At 37.3% G+C, this 21,385-nt stretch overlaps 1 protein-coding gene across 2 annotated transcripts in view; it reads right to left on the reverse strand.

Annotated features, from left to right (window-relative positions):
* Positions 1-461: 461 nt before the first annotated feature.
* Positions 462-21,385, reverse strand: part of CPSF3 (cleavage and polyadenylation specific factor 3) — a 31,579-nt gene continuing 10,655 nt past the window's right edge. For both annotated transcript variants that reach the window (XM_081069023.1, XM_081069022.1), the window contains 12 exons: positions 20,502-20,652; positions 18,369-18,544; positions 17,215-17,373; positions 16,134-16,280; positions 12,585-12,737; positions 10,186-10,294; positions 8,922-9,020; positions 7,707-7,801; positions 5,723-5,810; positions 3,657-3,726; positions 2,114-2,210; positions 462-879 (listed from right to left, as the gene is read on the reverse strand). In XM_081069023.1, coding sequence (XP_080925149.1) covers positions 778-879; positions 2,114-2,210; positions 3,657-3,726; positions 5,723-5,810; positions 7,707-7,801; positions 8,922-9,020; positions 10,186-10,294; positions 12,585-12,737; positions 16,134-16,280; positions 17,215-17,373; positions 18,369-18,544; positions 20,502-20,652 — 1,446 coding nt within the window. In that variant the 3' untranslated portion in view covers positions 462-777. The remainder of the gene's footprint in view (positions 880-2,113; positions 2,211-3,656; positions 3,727-5,722; positions 5,811-7,706; positions 7,802-8,921; positions 9,021-10,185; positions 10,295-12,584; positions 12,738-16,133; positions 16,281-17,214; positions 17,374-18,368; positions 18,545-20,501; positions 20,653-21,385) is intronic.

Here is a 21,385-nt window from a genome sequence, read left to right on the forward strand (position 1 = left end):
CTTGACAGTGAATATCAACAACTCTTCAGTTAGGCTGTGAGGGCAGGAGCTAGCCGAGGCACATGCGCACTCCTTCTGCAGAGGTAACAATCAGGCCTTTCATCCGTGTAGGTGCCAGGTTAGCCCCTAGCAGAGTCCGCTCCCTCGGGAACAGCACCACCCACTCCTGTGTCCAGTTATTTCCAAGTCTGAATTACATGTACTTCGGGAGACTGAACTAATGATTACACATGAAACACTTCAACAACTGATTCCTGAATAACCTTGAACTTCAGTCATAAAAATAACATTCTGAATATCTCTGAATTCAATGGATAGCTATTAAACAAAGAATATATTACTGAACCCCCAAAGTCATAATTTTACAAATGTATAAATTAAGGAACTTAGCAAGAGTATCAGGAGGGAAGAAAGAGAAAAGAGGCTTAAAACTTTTAAATGATCATCTCAAATTAAGCATATGGATATAAAAATACAAATCATTTATTTTCTTAAAAAGTACAAGACGACATTCTGATTCAGTTTTTATGAGCAGATTTTTAAGGTTTCAATACATGCCTGCAAGTGGAATAAATAAATTCTAAAATAATGGGCAATTTATTTAGCAGTTCTAAAGTAATGGACAAATTAGTTGGTAATTTAGCGGTACTCAAGCTGTTCGAATAAAGGTAATTTGTCATCAAAAGTACCTGGGAGAAGCTAGTTATTTTATTTTAAGTAACAGAAGTAAAGTCACGCTTTAAAAAACGTTTCAACATAACACAGAGACATCAGGTTCTAATGGACGGGCGTGAGGGCCTCATACAGTCTCTGTGCAGCCAGTTCCACCATTTCTCGGAGAGACTCGTCGTCTTCACTTCCTTCCTCACATTCCACCGACTGAAAGTGAAAGCACAAATGTCTGTAAACTTGAGTCTACAATTATTACACGGTAGATAAACGACGACTCTTCAAAACAATCATTTCCTAGCGGGGTGCAGAGACTAGTAGTATGTATATGTATATGTATGGTATTCTATGTATGAGGATACACCATACATATTATTTATTCATGTGTTCTATTTATTATCTCCTACTATTGGCTATTTAGGTCTCTGTTCATGTTATAATCAATGCCAACTGACATCCTTGTGTACGTATCTTTGTTCTCTTGTCTACTTTCTTTGGTTAAATCCCATAAGTGGGATTGTGGAGAAAGGTATTTACTTTTTTAAGGCTTTTGATGGCTATCACCAAGCTGTCTTACAGAAAGGATGGGCCACCTAATTTACAACCTCCTCCTCTACCCCAAACAGCACCTGAGAATAACTTGTTTCCCAGCTGTCTTGCTATCAATGGGTCAGAGCAATCTCTTTCTAATTTGTGCCAATATGATAAGCAAACAGTTACATTTCATCCTTTACACTTGTATTTCTTCTAATTATTAATAGATCTGAACAGTTGGTTCATATGTTTATTACCTATCTATATTTCTTATCTAGTAAATTATTAGTTTATGTTCTTAGCTTATTTTTCTATTGAGGTAAAATAAATCTCGTATTTTCTCAAAGCACCTAAATAGTCAAGGAACATATAAAAGAAATTTAAAAGACATGTGATTTGTTTAGTGTAACTGTTATAATCTTCACAACAACTCTGCAAGGAAATATACTTATTCATTCATGTTTTTGAAACATACAAGTTTTATTGGTGTGAGTCCAGAGTTGACCCTGCACTCGTGAGTCCTATTGTCTGAAAAGCCTCCTGGATCTTGCTGGTACAAACAGAAGAACAGCTTCTCTGAAAAATCTGGAATCAACTGGATGCCAAATTACAGAGACGCTGAGTGGATTAAGGTGTATTATGTAAAAGGAAAACAAGGAAGTGATATGTACCCGGGAAATGTGTACTATGCAATAATAGCATGGAAAAACACTATGACAGAATGAGAAATAAAAAGCAAGAATGTAAAACTTTACACATAATAACATATACACAACCTGTAAAAAAAAGTAGGAAAAAACTGGAAGGAAATGTCAAAATGCAAAAACATTTTGTTAGGTGTAGGATCACAGATTATTTTTGCCTTCACGTTATTTCCTAAATCTCTCGAAACATAGGAACAGCTACATACCCGTGTCTCCAAGTTCACGTTAGCAGTTTTTCCATCCACTGTGACACTAAGCACAGAACCATCTTTTACACTTACACAGTCTTCTCCAAATATGTCCCTTAAGATAAACAAAGACACAATATTAGTGGGATACATTTACAAATTTGTGAAGCAGTTTTATCTTTTTGGGGAAATATGGTATTGAAGATAGGCCCTAGTTTTAAAGTAGAATACTTACACTTTACTCCTAAGATATACATAATTATTCACCTTCATATATTTTGTTAATTTTACAAAACAGGTAAATTACACAGCTATCATTTATTCAGAATGCTCTGTTCAGCAGGCAGCGTACTAGGCACTTGACATATATTACCTTTAACCTATAATAATTTTGGTAAAGAGGGAAACAAGACAGTGATTTGCCTCAAGCCCCATGGCTAGTGAGCAGTAGGCCTGTGATTCAGATCCAGGAATCATGTTGTCTGGCTCCCAAGCCCGCTGGCTGTCACTCCTTTTAATCGACTCCTGACGCCTCCTTTGAGTTAAGACTATTCACTGAGCATCTCCTATGTGCCAGGTGCTATCTATACCAGGTGCTGGGATCCAGAAACCACAAAGACATCACCTCCATCTTCGAGGAGCTACAGTTTAATCATTACTTCCCACATCCGCCCCCATCAGTCACAGGCATTTGCAAACAGCAGTCCAATGGGCAGGCTGGGCGCAGGCAAGGAGTCAGTGAATCTAAAACTCCAGAGGCTGGCGGCCCTTAGCAGCCCAGCACTGACAGTAAGGTGTTAGCTGGGAGGGGTGGGGACATTAATTAACATTGATTAATGTTAATCAATACATCTGAATAAATCTGGCTGGGTAACCTGGGACTAAGGAAAAATAACTGAGCTTGAACTACAGAAATATTTTCAAAAGAATAGAAAAAAGGTTTCAGTTGAATGTAATCAATTGGCGGTTTGTTTACCCAGGTATTTGATGCCAATACATTTATTCCCATGGAATCCTAAGGATTTAAACAACTAGAGTGAGAAAATGCATTTACACTTGGAAGTTTAAACAGCGGTAGCTCACATTCAATTGAGAAGCAGTTTTATGATTATTTTATTTGGAAAGACATTCTGAAATCAGGATTAAAGAATATGTGAGGAAAGGGGAAAGACCTAGTATACTGAACTGGAGTAATCCGCAGTTTACTCACTTACTATCTGAGAAGAGTCTAGAAGAAAGCCATTCTTAATGAAGAAGAATAAGTATATAAACTAACTCTCAAAGGCACACTAACACTGGGTTAGGATTTCAGTACTCGTCCTTGATAATGATGTTTTCATCTTTGCCAACCGACTACGCCAGCCCATGTGAAACACCCTGCGGCTCCGTATTATGTAAAACATATCTCGCGGTCACAGGTACTTGGAAGTAGCTCGAGTGTGCAGCTAGAAGGAAGCGGTTCACTGCGCTTCACTGACAGAAACACAGGCACCATGACAACCCAGGCTGCCCCCCTCCCCTCCCGGCCTTACCACCTTGAGCGATCGTGGGTGCAACTTACTGGAGCATGATCTCCAGCCTCTTGCTATAAACGTGCATTTCTAATTTTTTAGAGACCTTCTGTACTACACCTGGGGGAAAAAACAACAGAGAGTTCAGTTTCCAAATTCGTACTTAGAATAACTTTCAAATCAATAAGCCGAACATAGTTACTCTAAGTACAGGCCCTTCAAGTGATAAACACATATATGTATCAATTACCTGCTGAGGCAAATGCATATTTTCATGACATTCTTTCATGTTCTTGTTAAAGAACCACAAAATGACACACTTAAGATTATTTTAAATTTTATTTCCAGTGTTTCTCAAACTTGATACATACACATTTCATTTCAAGCAAATGAGTGAAACTCCAGGAGTGCTAGGGGGCACATCTGAGCTCAACGATCTCTAAAGTCTTTTGTTTTATCTCAATCGTTATATAAATTTAACTTTCTACAACATATAATGCACCCATAATTGTTTTAATAAAATTAGTATTTAAAATCATCTTAGATTTAGATTACCTCGCTTTGCCCCCAAACAAGGTAATCTGACAGATTAGGAAGATGAGCCATATTGATCTGGGGTCTCAAGCATGCCCTGAAATGTCACTAGGTACCCCCAGTCCATCACCAGCCACAAAACAGTACAGAAGTAACTGCCTGGCAGTTCTCTAAAAAGTTAAAACAGAGTTAACATAAGACCCCGTCATTCAACTCCTAGGTATTGACCCAAGAGAAATGAAAATCTACGTCTACACAAAAACCTGTACACGAGTGCTTATAGCAGCAGTGTTCCTAAGAGCCAAATGCTAGAAACCACCCAAATGTCCATCACCTAATGAATGGATAAACAAAATGCAGCAGGAAATTACTTGGCCATAAAAAAGAATGAAGTACCGATTTGTGCTACAATTCATTCATGGATAAACCTTGAAAACATTCCACTAAGTGAAAGAAGCCAGTCACAAAAGACTTCATGTTATATGCTTCCATTTATATGAAATGTCTAGAATAGGCCAACCTAAGAGACAGAACACAGTGGACAGTCTCATGACATCGTGCTCTGTGCGTCCTCCTCTACACGTAGCATGGAAATGGACTTAAGAGGAGCGCAGACACCGAACTGAAGACTACTGACATCTTAATTGATCTGGAAAAATACCATTTTTGCATCGACATTTCCTTTTTCAGAGAAATGTATAAATACCTGACAAAAATACTGCCAGTATGTCATAAAACATACTTCATTTACAAAAAGGTTATCAGAATATAATGGACAGAAAGCAACGTTGGAGGATAAAACACAGTTCAGGTCGGGAGTGTTTGATTTGAATGGAACAAATCTAGCTACCAAGTAGCTGTGTTCTGATAGAACTGGGATGAGTGCTGGAAGATTTGCCTGTGAAAAACCCTGGGTTTCACTTTTCATCCCTGTTCTCCGCATGTCAGCCTTGTTCCTCGGCTCGCTGCTCCTAACCTCTGTAGAAGGTTCTCCTTCCCACATATTCCCACTCTACACTTTGTCCTTCACATTCTTATCACCTAAGAAAAATGTAAAGTAATAAAATAAGAGCAAACTGGCAACTGCCTTTACAACTGTCTGTCATGGAAGTGCTGTGTGCCAGGGCAGACTGTGACAGTGCCCCTCACGTGACAACCCCAGGGGGAAGTTCTGTGGCTCCTTTCCTTTCCTATGTTACGTGCACACGGGGTATAGGTTACCCACTATTTAATTTAACTAAAACACATGATCAAATGGTGTTGAAATTATAACTTTTATAATGTCTACTACTCAAAACAAATTCCAACGCTTACAAGTAACTCAAATGAGTAATTTAGGTTTGTCTTGGTATTTATTCATTTCATATTATAGATTCGGCCAGTTCCACAAGATGGATTATGAAGTAGTTGGCTAAACTTTTTTCCTCCTGAAATCAAAGAACTAATTCCTTCTTTTTTTCAATTTTAAGAAAGAAGATTCTACTTTCTGCTTTTTAGTTCACAGAATCATGGGAGAAGTAAAAGAATTAATTGATAAAATGAAATAAATGTATAATAAATGAAAAATGAGATTATTCTGTACCTTTTCTTATTTTCGGGTTTGACTGAACTTCCAGTATCACGGTTGTTACTGTATCTGCATACATATCATTGGAAGGGTTTGCCAACCACTGTAAAGCAAAAGGCAGAATTAGGAAGGTACAACTATGGCCTACCCCAAAAGCTGCAAATACGACCCACCCATTCATGGACTGCACATATGGGACTAGTTTCTAGCATTTTAACTGAAATTAACTGACCCGAGGTTTACTGAAATTAATTAATAATGCTGGAATTCTCTAATTTTCTTTTAACAACAACAGTAAAATGTAGTGAGCACTTCCTTGTGGCTAGTGTTTTATATGCATTATCTCATTCTGTTCTTTTACCATCTTCATTTTATAAAGGAGGAAATGGACTCAAAAGTAACTTGAGCCCATGTTATTATTTTTCTTGCATTAAAATTTCCCCATTCTTTAAAAAAAGTAACTTGCGTTAGATAACACAAGTGGTAATTGCTGGTGCTGGATTCAAACTCTAATTCCTAGTCACTATATTTTCATAGCATAGACAGAAGGATAGGAGGGTAATATTTTTAAACATCTCGTTTTTCAGATAAAGCCCTGACACTTTTTTTTTTTTTTAAAGATTTTATTGGGGAAGGGGAACAGGACTTTATTGGGGAACAGTGTGTAATTTCAGGACTTTTTTCCAAGTCAGGTTGTTGTCCTTTCAATCTTAGTTGTGGAGGGTGCAGCTCAGCTCCAGGTCCAGTTGCCGTTGCAGGGCGCATAGCCCACCATCCCTTGCAGGATTCAAGGAAATTGAACTGGCAACCTTGTGGTTTGAGAGCCCACTGGCCCATGTGGGAATCGAACCGGCAGCCTTCGGAGTTAGGAGCATGGAGCTCTAACTGCCTGAGCCACCGGGCCGGCCCAAACCCTGACACTTTTTCACGTGCCCAGTGCCCCAAGAAAGTCTTCCATGTCTACTAGGTTAAGGTTAGACCAGCTGAATTATTTCAGGCACCAGTGCCCATCCTTTTTTTTTTTTTTTTGTAATGTGCAAAGAGTTCTTTTACAAGCAACACAAGGCACTTGAAAAACGTTCTCTAAGATCTTCTTTGACATATTAACTCCAGGGATCAAACATATATTCTTTAATAGTATTTAATAGAAGAGCTAAATTAATGTTTCTAATAACTTTTCCCCCCTTTCTCTGATATTATTGTTTTATATGTTATTGTAACTTCATGTTACAGATAACTACTCCTTTTGACATTTTCTGCGGTTATTATTAGCCTTATGAATCAAATTTAGACTTATCACAGAACTGCAGTGGGACCTGAGCTGACAGATGATTTTTTGTTTGTTTAAAAAAATAATATGTATGAGCAGAATAACTGACCATACAGCTAGGAAACTTGCATACAATTTACATATAACTTTGAGGCCAAGAAACAGACAAATAACCTCCCTAGATCATTCAGTTCCAGGATTCACTTTGAAAAGTCCCTTTAACTCAACAGAAGGCAACCTATCAAAATCAACCATCAAGTTCATTTGGTGTCTGGGTTCCAAATTCTACTAGTACGAATTTAAAATTCTAACAATGCGAACCACATTTACCTAAACTAATGATTTCTTGCCTTTGTGGATTTGGGTCATATTAATGTTGCTTATTCGGGTCTTCAAAATTCCACTCTCTTTAGAAATGGCGTATAACAAGTTTATTTTACCATAACAAAATGAGATTTTTATCTTGAGAATTTTTTGACATATCTGAAGACAATCTGGGATAGCACAAAATCTATTCAGACTTATGTGCAAGACCTCTACTCATTATACATACTAAATATTCAGCCTGAATTTATTACTAGTTTCTATGTTATTGTAACCATATAGAAAATGCCTGACTACCTATGTTATATTTAAAGCTGATCTTGGAAAGAAACTAATTTTCTCTATAATTACATGTGAACTCTTAAAACTCCCCCCTCCGTGTTTAGGTAAATAATCTAATCTTACTTCTAATACCACCATTCCTGGTTCCTGTATTATAGTAATATTTTTGAACACTTTCAAAGCAGGTTTTTCTTGAATTTCCAATTCTTCTACATCACCTGAAAGACAGAATTTTAAGATGTATCTAATTTTCTGATAATTTCCCGGAGTCATAATTTTTTTACAGATGTCTGAAATAAAGCTAATAATACATAATGAAAAAAAATTAACTCATTTGTGTAATCACATTTAAATAACTAAGTAAGTTTTATATTAACTGCTTATAGTAACTGAAAGATCTCAACATGTATTATAAAATTCATATAACCACATAGGATTTACCTTGGACATTAGACATTTTATCAGTAGCAAACTTTGGTGATTGTCAAACATCTATGTTTGTACAAGAGATTCAGCCACTAGCACATTAGCATTTAACATGAGACTAGTCAACTAGTCATACAGTCACTTCTACCTCTGTTTTCACAGGTTACTCATCCTACAGGGCAATTCTATTATCTAAGATGAGACTTTTCTGGTCTTTCTAATGGAGGATTAATTCAGACATACTTTATTAACTTTCTATGTTATGACCTATAATGCTAACGTGAGGTTCTGAGGTTCAAAAAAAAACATTTTCTTTCCTCTGGTTTATTTTATGGTAGTTCTTTACTATGAGAATTATGAAGAATCCTTTAACAAACAGTATAACTTGTAATTTGAAGTGTTCTTGCTTATTACAGACTCCACACCTTTTAATTTACTCACTGCCCCTTATTGTTAATACACAAAAATATCTAACTCAAAATGGTCTGATAAGAAAAGAGAATAGGGTTTTCTCTTTTACTGGACTGTGGCCAGTCATTATGAGCTCTTATAAAACTTGCTGTATGGATGGTACTAATGGAACCAGAAAAATTATTTTCACTGAACAAGGAAAATAGATAAAATTTGGGTAGATAAACCAAAGTAAACTTTAAACATAAGAAGCAAAGACTACTGATATTTTAGAATTTTTGGTGGATCAAGGATAAAAGGCATAATGGAGTTTAGAAAAACTAATGAGTAAATTTTCAAAATTTTCACCTAAATGTGAAATAATATGGCCAAGTGAAGTACAAATAAAATTTGTGCAATTCTGAGACAACTACCAAAAGTAAATAATATCCTTTCCCAGACATTTAAGTTTTTTACTCTAAAACACAAAACAATTAAGTGAATTTCAATAAATATACTCACCTGTCAATTTCTGTAGCTGGTAATAGAGCAAATTAAAAGGACCAGTATATGGAATGGCTTGGGTCTGTTTTACAGTGCTCATGGCCAAGTCAGTATAATCTGAAGAGGAAATTAGAATAAATGTACTTTAAGAAACAATACCAGTCCCACAAAATACAACTTGCAAACACATAACAGGAGGAAAGCAAAGAGAAGTAAAAGTAACATAAATGAGAACATGTTTTTCCAGCTGCCAACGTGCTCTTTAATCTGTCCCCATCCTACATTTCTCTCATCTCCCTGCCATCCCCCGAGTAAATGTACACTCCAGCCGTAAGAAAGCACCCTCATTCTCCTGAACATATCAGGTCCCTGAACATCTCCAGCCACCAAGCCAGCTGTCCTCTGTCACCTGTTCTGCTTGGCAACTCCTGACAGCCCTTCAGTACCCCGCACAAGTGGGGCGTGGTCTGCCAATCTGCCCCACTCTCCTGGGCCCATTGTCACCTCACACGTAGGCACTTGTATGGCCCCAATCAATACTGCGATTAGCTCTTGACAAGAATGCTTCCCCCATTAGACAGCTTTTCGAGGGCTGGGACTGAGCTTTTCAATAAATCTAGTCCTCCAGTACCTGGCACACTGCCTGGCACAGGCTAAGAACTCACTAACTGCAGAATAAAGGAACGAGGTCTATTCTGCTGTGCGATGGTCTGAAAGCCAAAGGTCTGTCTCAGATGAACACCTCCACACAGCTGTTACTCCTTATTTTTTCATTAAGCACTCAGAATTTACTAAAATTCTATATAAAGTTGAGCAGTTAGTCATTTAAAGATAATACCCTATTTACAGCCAAAGTACTGATGGTTTAGCATTCACACAGGCACAGAACACAAAGGCCGAGCAAGCGACATAAAACTCCAGGGCATAAAAATCAAAATGCTTGTGTGGGGAGTCCAACATTACTTCAGGAAATAAATTCCCAGTACTTCATCATGAAAGAAAATGGGCTTGTAAAGGGTCAGCAGGAGCAGTCAATATCTTTGTGGTAAACTTATGTTTCCAATGAAGAAAAAAGTTATTTCACAAAGAATTTAAATGTTTTAATAGTTCAAGGAAGATCCTCTCCCCACCCCTGTAAAGCTGACTGACTGGATTAACTTTCACTTATTTATTTTATTATTTGGTTGTTATTTAAAATGTGGCCACTAGGTAAGATAAGTTTTCACAGAGTTTCTTGCAACGATAAAATCAAACTACATTTGGCATTTAACAATATACTTACTGGAGAGGTCACAAGGAGACAGTATGTGATAATTAAAGTTTCTTTTAACAAGTATTCCTGAGACCCGCTGGCCTTGTTCTGGTTTTTTGTCTGCTAAAAAGCCCATGACCTATTGAAAGAAAAAAAAATGTAATAACAAACACAAAACAACTTGAAGAAAACAAAATCTTGTGAAGTACAACAATTCAGGTACTCAATCATAATGATGAAAATCAGACATTCGAACTATGAAAACAACATCTATGGCCAGGGCGGAAACAAGGGAAGAGTCACGGGGCAGACCTGGCGCGTCTCTAGGTTCAGTTTAGTTCCAGTCAGTTCGGCAACCAAGTCAACCTACTAGGTGCTGGGGCTTAAGAAAGCTCCAACTCAGTGGGAAGGATAGCACGTGCAGGCCAGAAACGCTCTGTCGGGCTGCACCTCAGCCTCGTACGGAGAGAGGCCCATCCTACAAAGATGCGAGTCCACGCTACACCCAAAGCAGCACCTCTGAATACAGAGTAGGGATGAACTCATACAAGCGAGGGACAAATCTTCTTAAGGAGACAGTAACGATGTTCAAAAACTAACAAAACCAAAAACCTTTACAAACATGAAAGCCACCATTCTTAAATATAACCTCTCTCAACTTCAAATACATGAACTCAAAGAGAACAAAGACGGCGTATTTCATACTTGTTTACCTTTAATCAAGGAAGGGCAAACGGCAGCCAGGCCGTGGTAACATTCGTTCTTATAACGGGAGATAGCTCTATTTCACATGATTTCTTGGGGTTATTTTCTCCTTAAATGCTGGTGACTTAAGGAAAAGGAGCCTGATTTCAAAAATGATGTCATAGACGCTGACAAGGTGGGAAAGCATGCTGTTCTGCCTGCAGAATGCTCTCTGCCTCCGAGAGCAAGACTCCGTGATTAGTTTTCTGACGTCACCTTCTGCAGTTTCTCTTTTTTCAAGTGTGTGTGCTAGTTTCCAATATACTCATTTATTAACATATATACAATTGGTTGGCCTGACATTTCTAGAAAGTGCATGGGTTTTTACAGTTCTTCGTGGATCTGATTTTCTTGACCTGCTGCTTTGTTTCTGTTTTACATAGTTGAGGATGGTCCCCATGAATCTGACTTCTCCCTAAATAAGGCTACTGCACTTGAAGAAAAAAAACAACTAAAGGTAATGATTCTAAATAACGAAAGTTATGGCTGAAAAAAAAGAACAACACTCCAATATGAAACTATTTGGGGAAATAGATATTGACAATAGTGTCTATGTATATATAAAGTTAAATATAAAAATGACAAAGTGTGTTCTTAGTTCTGTACTCAAACATTTTAAAATGCTGCATACTGTATTTCTTGAGGATTTATAATGCACAATGACCTAATAAAATCTCTGGAAAGTCCTGCTATAAACTTAGCTTAATTGTGTTCGACTAAGCTTCTCCTAAATTGTCTGACTGCAAAACTTTCTTTTTCTCCTCACACTGTGATCGAACGAATTTGGGAACTACAGTTCAAGATTCCAGACTGACTATATTTTTCTACAGGTAGGAGGCCTGTTCCATGAAACTGGCTACTGGAAACTTTTATGAACAGGAAGATTCAGGGATAAATACAACCATTTGCTCTTCTTTGGCAAAAAAAGCTTCACATCCTAACTTTTGCACATTTTTTTTTCCTTGAATACAACCGCAAGAAAGCTATTCATCAGTTAACTTCCTCGTATAGAGCTTCTTCTGTATTAAAAGAATGCTGTAAAGTTGCTCACTGACACATGCTTGGTACTCAAGACTTCACACAGATCATTCAAAGTGCCCCTCAGAGGTATCTTACGATTTTTGATAACAGGGTAAAAATGCAGACTTCTTGCAGCACGCCTCTAAAATGCTGGGTAAGATTTTTCTTAACAATTTCTTTTTTAAATTCTGAAAATATTATATTTCACCATCAGAAAGGATTAATTCTCAAAAAGACAAGTTTTTATAAATTCCATCCTATCCACAGACATATATGTTTAGCACTATGGGCCTATGTAGATTCTTAGGGAGAATGGCAATGGGTGGACAGAATATTGTACTGCATACAGTGAAATAACAGAAATGGACATTTTTTTACTCTCAGATGTGGGAATGAAAAGTAAGTGGGGATATGGATTAAAAGCTATCAAATTCAATTACATTAAGATGTAAGTTTTTTGAAAATTTTCCACGTGAAAAAATGAATTAATAGGAGCAGAAGCAGCCTAAAAAGCGTACAAATAAAGTTCTCATGGTATACCGTGTAGAAAGAAATCGTCATTAAGCACATTATCTTGACTTGACTGAAGAAAGAGGTTGACTTTCTTAAGTACATATTTCTCTGAAGAAAAGCCGTGGATAGGATGAGGAACCCTAATCTTTTACCTTGGCCAGCTTCTCTCCTCTGAAGTTCAAAGTTACTGCTTCTGTATTCCGAGGATTATGAACCTCTATGTGGACTTCATCATTATCTTCATATTCTCGAATCAGGGCTGCTTTCAATCTGGCCATTTCATTCTGTTCTCCATGGACTAAGATCTACATAGAATACATTTTAAAAGAGCATAGGGAAACATCCTTAGTTCAGAGTAATGATGGCTCTTATCTCAATTTGCTAAATATACCGTTTCCCCAGAAAAAAAAGCTAGCTGGACAATCAGCTCTAATGTGTCTTTTGGAGCAAAAATTAATATAAGACCCAGTATTATATACTTTATGTTATATTATATCATATTATATTGTATTGTATTACGCCTGGTCTTATAGCAAAATAAGACTGGGTATTATATCATATCATATCATATCATATCATATCATATCATATCATATCATATATCATATCATGTCATATCACCAGGTCTTATATTATATAGTAAAATAAGACCGGGTCTATATTAATCTTTGCTCCAAAAGACGCATTAGAGCTGATTGTCCGCCTAGGTCTTATTTTCGGGGAAACAGTACGTCAAGTCATTAAACATTACTACTTATAGGGACCCCGGTCAAACTCATATAGACATTTCCATCCTGTTTGCCTTTAAAAGATCCTTACATGGAACTATTTCAAGAGAGAGTAATGAAGTGTCTTCTTTTCTACTCCAGTTTTTGCCACTGACAAGATCTACAACTTTATGGAAGCCAGACTTTTTCTAGGCCCCTCTGCTCACACTGGACCAGGTGACTTCAGGAGACTCTAACAGACTTGTATGAAACTACTGCTACTCCTACGATCTCAGAAAACACCCATACTTTTCCTAATAAGACTTTCAAAAGAAGCTTTTTGTGGAATAAAAGTGATTTCTGATTATTTTCTTCTTTTTTTAAAGCAATACCAAATAAAATATTTCAGAACCAAATGCAATTATGTTTTAGGGGGGTATTTACAACTACTGCAATAACTAGCAGCCTTTCTATTCACTTTTATCACCTATATTTTACAAGAGAGACCATGCTAAACCTACAGACTGCTGGTAGATGATTGCTTGCCTGAGCTAACGGGAGCCCGCCCAGCATCAGCACCAGGCAGAGGCACCTGGCCTCGTGGTGAAGAGCCCTGACTTTGGGTCCTGGCTGCTTTAACACAAACCCTTAACCCGTCTGTTTTCTCATCTACAGAACAGTTGTTACTTGTGAGGCGTAAGCAAGTTGGTACATGTAAAACACTAGTACAGTGCCTGACATATGGGAAATACTCAATAAAAGCTATTTTTCACTATTACCGCCAACACGTTATTATTTCATTGTGTTGATATACTTTTGCCGACTTGTTTACCGGAGGAAGGTAAGCATCAAGTTCAGAAATTTAAACTGACAGCAGAGATAAAGCCTGGAGAGCAATGAAATGGGACTGAGCATGAGGTGGCTACAGAGAAAGGGCAACAACACAGCTTCCCTCCGCGGCCTTCAAATCTGGGAGAGTATCGGGCAACCACATCTATTAGAAAACACGCATGAGCGGCCGACGCTGCAACTCAACTAACAGGCTATGCTGCTAACGAAGGCGGTGATTTTCTCTTCCAAAGAATCTGCTCGTTCAGGCCAAATACCTGTGAGGACTACTGTGCTAAAAAGAACTAAAAAAACAACAAAAGAGTACACAGAAAAATGCTCAACACAATTAGTCATCAGGAAAATGAAACTAAAAATCGCAATGACGTACCACTTGGTACTTACTAGGATGGCTGTAAGTTAAAAAAGGAAAATACCAAGTGTTGACAAAAATATGGAGATCTGGAACCCTTGTGCACTGCTGGAGGGGATGTAAAATCGTGCAACTGCTGTGGAAAACAGTTTGGTGATTCCTCAAAAAGTTAACTCACCCACCATATGATCGAGCAATGCCACTTGTAGGTATATTCCCGAAAAAACTGAAAACAGGGACTCAAACAGATACTTATGCACCGCCCACGTTATTATTCACAGTAGCCAAAAGGTAGAAAGAACCCAAGTGTCTATCAACAGATGGATAACCAAAATGTGGTCTATACAGACAATGGAATATTATTCAGCCATAGAAGAGTGAAGTTCTGATACATGCGACAACATGGATGAACCTTATGCTCGTGGTATATGCATTATGCTTGTGGTATATGATTTCCTTTACATGAAGTACCTAGAATAGGCAAATTCATAGGGACAGCAAGTAAATCACAGGTTGCCAGGGGCTGGGGGGAGGAGGGAATGGGGAGTTATTACTTAATGGATACAGTTTCTGTTGGGGGTGATGAAAAGTTTTGGAAACACAGTGGTGAAGGCTTTGTGAAGGCTTTGTGGATCCAACACTGTGGATATAATTAGTACCACTAAACTGTACACTTAAAAATGGTTAAAATTGCAAATTTTATGTTATATATACCGGGGATGCCAAAAAAATGTATACACATGACTTGTATTCATCTTTTGTTATCGGTATATATTGAGTACTACAATTTTAATAGTTTTTCCTTTCTTGTGTATCCATTTTTTTGGCACCCTGTGTATTTTACCACAATAACACATTTTGAGGGGAAAAAGACAACAAAATGCCATTTCCTCTAAACTACTTTTCAATGCATTCAGAAAGGGTACTTCATCTATTTTTTTGTTCTTTTTTCCCCTCAGGCACTGAAACTGTCCCCAAGACCTGCAACTGAGAGCCACAAGGCAGTCAGTCATGTGTCACTGGAACTACTATAGCACTGGAATGGAACCCATTAGCCACAGCCAGGTGAACAGGTCACGAACAGCGCTCTCATCTGTTTGCTGCAGACGTGTTCCATCAGTGTTCCTCTAATTAAAAATATATATATATACATTGTTCAATTTACCCCTCTCTCCAATCCCACCAAAATATAATTGTTACTTTCACAGTTATATGAAACTTAAAAATACAAACAACACATCAGCGAGGAGCTATGTAACGTGTTTCATATGTATCTGCATCTTTACCTCTTACTGTTATGTGACTTGTCTTTCTCCTCTCTCCATATTAAGCACTACTACATGCAAGACATCACATTCGTGCTTCAGATAGATGCTCTCGCATTTAGTCCTCACGAAAACCTTATGAGGTATTATTATCCCTATTTATAAATGCGGTACAGAGCAGTTAAGTAAGTTGCCCATGATTACACAGTAGGTGAGGGACGGAGACTTCAGAACAGTCACTCTGCAAAGCCTGGGCTCTTGAGTTACTGGGGAGGCAGCAGAAAAGAGCGGGAAGAACAATGGAACTGGTGCTGGTAGATCTGAGCAGGCGGCCATGTGTCATGGAGAAATGAAAGCACACAGCTGGCCTAACCTAAAGGGGAGCTGCAAAGGTCAGATCCAGTGCCAGTGCAAGCACTCTGCTTAAAGTAACAGAAGGCGGTGAATGATTTGAGAACCAGCTGCCACGAAGTTTCATGGGTATCGTTTTTCTCCCTTTAATGCTATAAATCAAATCCATAAACTTACCACATGTGGTGGTTTCAAAGCACGAATGAATTCACTGGTTTGCTGGTAATCAGTGTGAGCGGAGAAAGAAATGTAATCAACAGACATTTTCAATGGTAACTTCTGTCCAGACATGGTAGTGATTTCTTCGGGTTCAGACATGATATGCTGTTAAAAATAAAGAAAACAGAACAAATAAACTATGCAATTAGAAAAGGTATATTTTCTACTGTTTCATGCATGAACTCGTTAAATTTAGGACCTTTCGCACAAAAATCATCCTAACACTATTGACTTACCAAATATCAAATACTTTCTTCATCAAGCAAACATTTAGTCAGAAAAGCAGAGTAACAAAAATTCAATGTACGTGGAGTGCTAGAAGTGAAAATTATAACTCCTATCATTAGAAAGGCAAACTTGTATTCCCGACTATTCTCTCGCCCTAAAAAGTCACTTTCCAATTAAGAGCATTTATATAAAAGACTGATGTATTTCTATTCTGGAAATCTATTTTAAAAACATAGCCCACGTTGTCTAAATGACTTATAGAATAAGCCAAAGTAAAAAAGATGATCAAAACAGGAAATGATAATGTATTTAAAAGACTAAATAAAATGGAAGTTTTGATAAAAGGAGATAAGAGAACGTGATGCTGGGATGTTTGGAAATTGCCTCTAGTTTTGCACACCAATGTTTACATCTCTAAGAGTTAATACCAACCATTTTATATCATAGGAAGGTAGGGGCAAGCAACCCAAACACATTCTACAGCTGTGCAAGAAAATACTTGTTAGTAAACCTCTTCTTCATTGGGTGAGAGTATCCATGTTGTTCGCCTCAAATCGGTTCCTTTCCATTATTTTTACCACAACCAGGTAAGTGCTTCTCAAACTTGTGCCTCCCAGTCACCTGGGGATGTGGTTAGCCACTCAGCATCTGCTTTAATTCCTCAATGGAAAGAACAGCCAGCTACCTACATCTATCCTCATTTTTAAACATCAAAACCTGTACTATTTAAAGAACTGCTTCACAGGAAAAAGTAAGAAGGATGCACTAATGGGATCAGAAATCACACAATAGTCTTAAGACTAGGACTGACCTTGGCAAGTGTCCCTTCCACACAGTACCCTGCTATAATGACACCGTTCCTCTTATCAGTACACCAGCTTTCAAAGAGCTCTCTGGATAAGCCACTTTGCATCATGCCTGGGGAGGCCATTACGACGCTGGGACCAATGTCATCAAAATGATCCATGCTCTGAGAGAAACAGGAAGTATAAAAGCATGTTAAATACGAAGGTTTCACAAAGCTTTCCTTAGTTTTGAAGAATAACAAAAAGTGAGGTAAAAAAATTAATCACATGACTGAAAGGGCTTTGACCAGACTAGTTAACATTTAGTCCAATTTCCAAGTTCCCAAACAGTTTGGACTAGGAATGAAAACAGATAAAAAGCAGTTAGTTCACATTGACCTTCAGAACCTTGTACTAGTAGCTAAAGGGACATTCGGACCATTTTCAGTGCCTCACAGGCAGGCAGAAAGGAAAAGGAAGAGTCCAGTGGGCTTCTATACACCTGAAATAGAACTCGGAAAAAATTTCCCCAAAGACTTACAATGGCTTTGCATATGTCATGGATATTTTGAGCTGGCCTAGAAATCTAACAAAAAATGTAACATTGTTTCTAGGGAAAACTTGGCTCAATTCCTAAGCAATTACCTTAAAAAATAATACTTTATGAACAGAGCCTATTTATAACTGGAAGACTACTTATAACTTGAGTTATTTCAGGCATTATTTTAATATGATTAGAGCATTAGTTTGAATGAAACAACGTATTTTTAAAAAAGTCATTTTGACTGGTCTAGAAAAGTAAACATGAAAATTTCTTTATATGGAATTTTTAATGTCAATCATCAAAAAGATAGTTAGGCCTGAGGAAGACTAGAAAAACAATACTAACAAGATATTTTTCTCATTAGGGCTTCTTATTTCTATGGCAAGGAGATCCAAGTTATGCAGCAATAGTAAATATTAAAACGGTACGGAGGCTTGGAACAAGTGGCAAAATATGTTTAAGCAAAAAAGAACGCCAGTTGCTAAATTTCTTATCTTTCAGAAAAGTGATGCCCACTAGAGGAAAGGTCATGACCAGCAGAAGGGCTCAGCCGTAGAAATGGCGACAGGCATCTTCTACTGGTCCTGATCTACTTGTGTGTTCGCCATCCTACTTGTGCCTCCCATGAGCACTCACCTTAAGGTTACTAATGTGTTTGAAAACAAAGGGATTATTGATGTTGATCTGTTTGCGGATTTTGTCATTCATGGCATTCACGTACGTCTGGTACACTGCCATACACTTCTTGGCCAAAGATGATGCATAGTATATTGGAATATCATGGAGTTCTGGGTGATTCTGCCAATACTCATCTAGAGAGATTTTATAAGAAACAAGTATAATTTTGTTATGTGGGGTAAATAGTTTGAATCATAAATGATACACATAATTAATTTAAAAATTCAGACAACCAAGAAATAAAGCATATACCGTGTTTCCCCGAAAATAAGACCTAGCATGATTTTTCAGGATGGCATCCCCTGAACATAAGCCCTAAGGTGTCTTTTGGAGCAAAAAGTAATAGAAGACCAAGTCTTATTTTCGGGGAAACACGGTAACTATATTTTAAAGGAGCTAAGAAAAATTAGCATAGTCTTACTAACTTAAATTTATAAAACCGAAACTTATTTCTAAAGACTAATTAATGCATGACCTAAAAAGAACTTTGTGATCACAGTCCAAGATGTGGAAGCATTCAAAAATGATTCAGTAGAAGTTTACACTGAAAAATAGGCCATAACTTATTAGCCCAGAGAGACACTAAATTCTGTGATGGTTTTAAATAAACATGTATTAGTATTTCAAATAGGCTTATTGAAATCAGACTTTTTGTAAGAAAATTTTGTTAATTACAAAACAGGACAGCCAAATGAGTTAAAACCAATTCTGAACACTTAAAAACCAATTACTCTGGGACTGTATTTCCTAAAAACTGCTAACCGGTTTCTGATAATTAATGAAAACAGTGGTTAATATATCTTCAAAGGAAGGTTTGTTTAGGGAAACCCTCGTTAAATCCCAAAATATTACAAGGGTAGTTTGGCCTAAAGATATCATTTCTTCTACTAGGTACACCTGCATTTAGGAAATGTATTAAATGCCTAGTGTGCAATTTACATATATTATGTCTAATTTTCAAAACAACCTTATGAATTCATCTCCATCTTATAGATTAGGAAACTGAGGTGAGAAAAAAGTTGAATGGTGTGGGAATGCCATTTTTCTACTTGATTTATAAGTGAAAACTCTATATAAGGACAGGGACTTTTCTTGTCATGCATGTTAAAATATATATCCTGCTTTGCCCTCTAGTTTATCTATTAATGTGGTTTTTTTTGGATGCAATTAAAATTTTAATGGTGTCAAAGTTTTTGTGTATACCCTTATGATTTCTCAAATACCTTGCAAAGCATACTACATCCCAAGTTCACTTTATAATCTCCTATATTTTGTGTATTTTTATGAAGAAGCTATCATCAGAGATGGAAGAACCGAGAGCAAGAGCTGAAGATGCAATCATTTCTAGTTCTTCACACGGCAGCTATGAATTTTCAAGGCACTTATCATTTATTCTCCAGGAAGAGTGCATTCCCCCACAAGAAGCACAGAATGTGTGATTCAGAAGGGATCATTAAATACAAATATATATGCAAAAAGTGACACCACCGTTGTTCTTATTACAAAAAGTCACAACGTTCATTGAAGTATTTGGGAAATGGAGAAAAGGAGAAAATGAAAAAGAAATCATCCACTTTCTCACTATTCAGAGTTGTTATCTTTCCAGGCATTTGTGTAATAACTTTACCTAACTAGGATCAGAGTATATGCTGTTTTAAACACTACTTTTTTGGTCCACTTAATATACTATATGAAAATTACTCATCTGTAACACGATTTTTTCCTACGATATAATATTTACTGACATATTTCTTTAAGAATACTAAAATGCTTTTACTGACAAAATTTTCCGTGCATCTCATTTATTTCCCAGAAGTGGAAATACTGGGCCAAAAGGAAGCATATTTTTAAGACTTCTGATGCTGATGATTTTTCAGCATCAGGTACCAGACAGGTACGCCATTTATATTCCCAGTAGCAGTACATGAGAGTCACCGTATCTCTGGGCTCTTACTGGCCAAATCCCTATTTTTAAATGCAGAAACTGAAGCCCAGAAAGGTAGAATGACCCATCTATGGCCAGGCAATTATCTTGATATACGAGCACTTCACGATTTTGAGGATTTCTCAAATAAAAAGGAAAAGGCATACCTAAAATCAAGAGCAGCTCCTGAGCCCTTCCCAGAGCAAAGACAGGGATGAGACCTCTTCCCCCTCTGTTTACAATATCATGAACTGTGTTACAGAATCTTGCTTCTCGCTCTTCACGCTTCTCATGGATATGGGTCCCATAAGTAGATTCCTAATAACACATCAGCAGTGTGAGACCAAGACTGACGATTCCAAAGAATACAAAAGTTAAAACATGAATGAAATACGTGGGCAATGTGATTCATTTCTCCATTAATATGTCATTTACTTGAACACATATTGTTATGATAATTGGAAAGAAGAACACTTAAGAACGTTAGAATTAAGATCTGGCTAAGTAGTAGGAATTTTTTAGAAAATGGAATTATGAAATAGTCTAAAAACGTATCTTTCCTGCTCAAGATAACTTTGCTATGTCTTTTTTTAAAACCATTTTGTTTTCCATGGCTGGGAAAAGGATATTTCTCCCACCTCGATAAGTCAAAGCTTATAAATCAGAAACAGCTATTGTTTCTTACAGTTCTGTACTAGAACATCCCCTAAATCTTTCGATGTGTGGCACGCTGACCAGCAGAACTGGGAGCTTATCAGACATGCAGAATCTCAGGCCCCCACCCAGACAGAGTGACTCAGAATCTGTGTTTCAACAAGTCACCGGATGATACATAAGCACATAAAAGTTTGAGAAGTACTGCTCTGAAGTTCCAGATGTAATGAAAATAATTATTTTTTCTGAAGGTTAAAAAAAACACTTCTCTTTATGTCACCTTTTATGCTGAGTATATCACGAGCTGAGCCAAACTAAATTCACTTACCACATATTGCCTACAGACAGCAATATGCACTGGTCCCTCATACCTGGGCAGGTGGGGGATGCTGTAGGC

This window comes from Rhinolophus hipposideros, assembly GCF_964194185.1.
Source record: "Rhinolophus hipposideros genome assembly, chromosome: 12".
In the NCBI taxonomy this organism is placed as follows: domain Eukaryota; kingdom Metazoa; phylum Chordata; class Mammalia; order Chiroptera; family Rhinolophidae; genus Rhinolophus; species Rhinolophus hipposideros.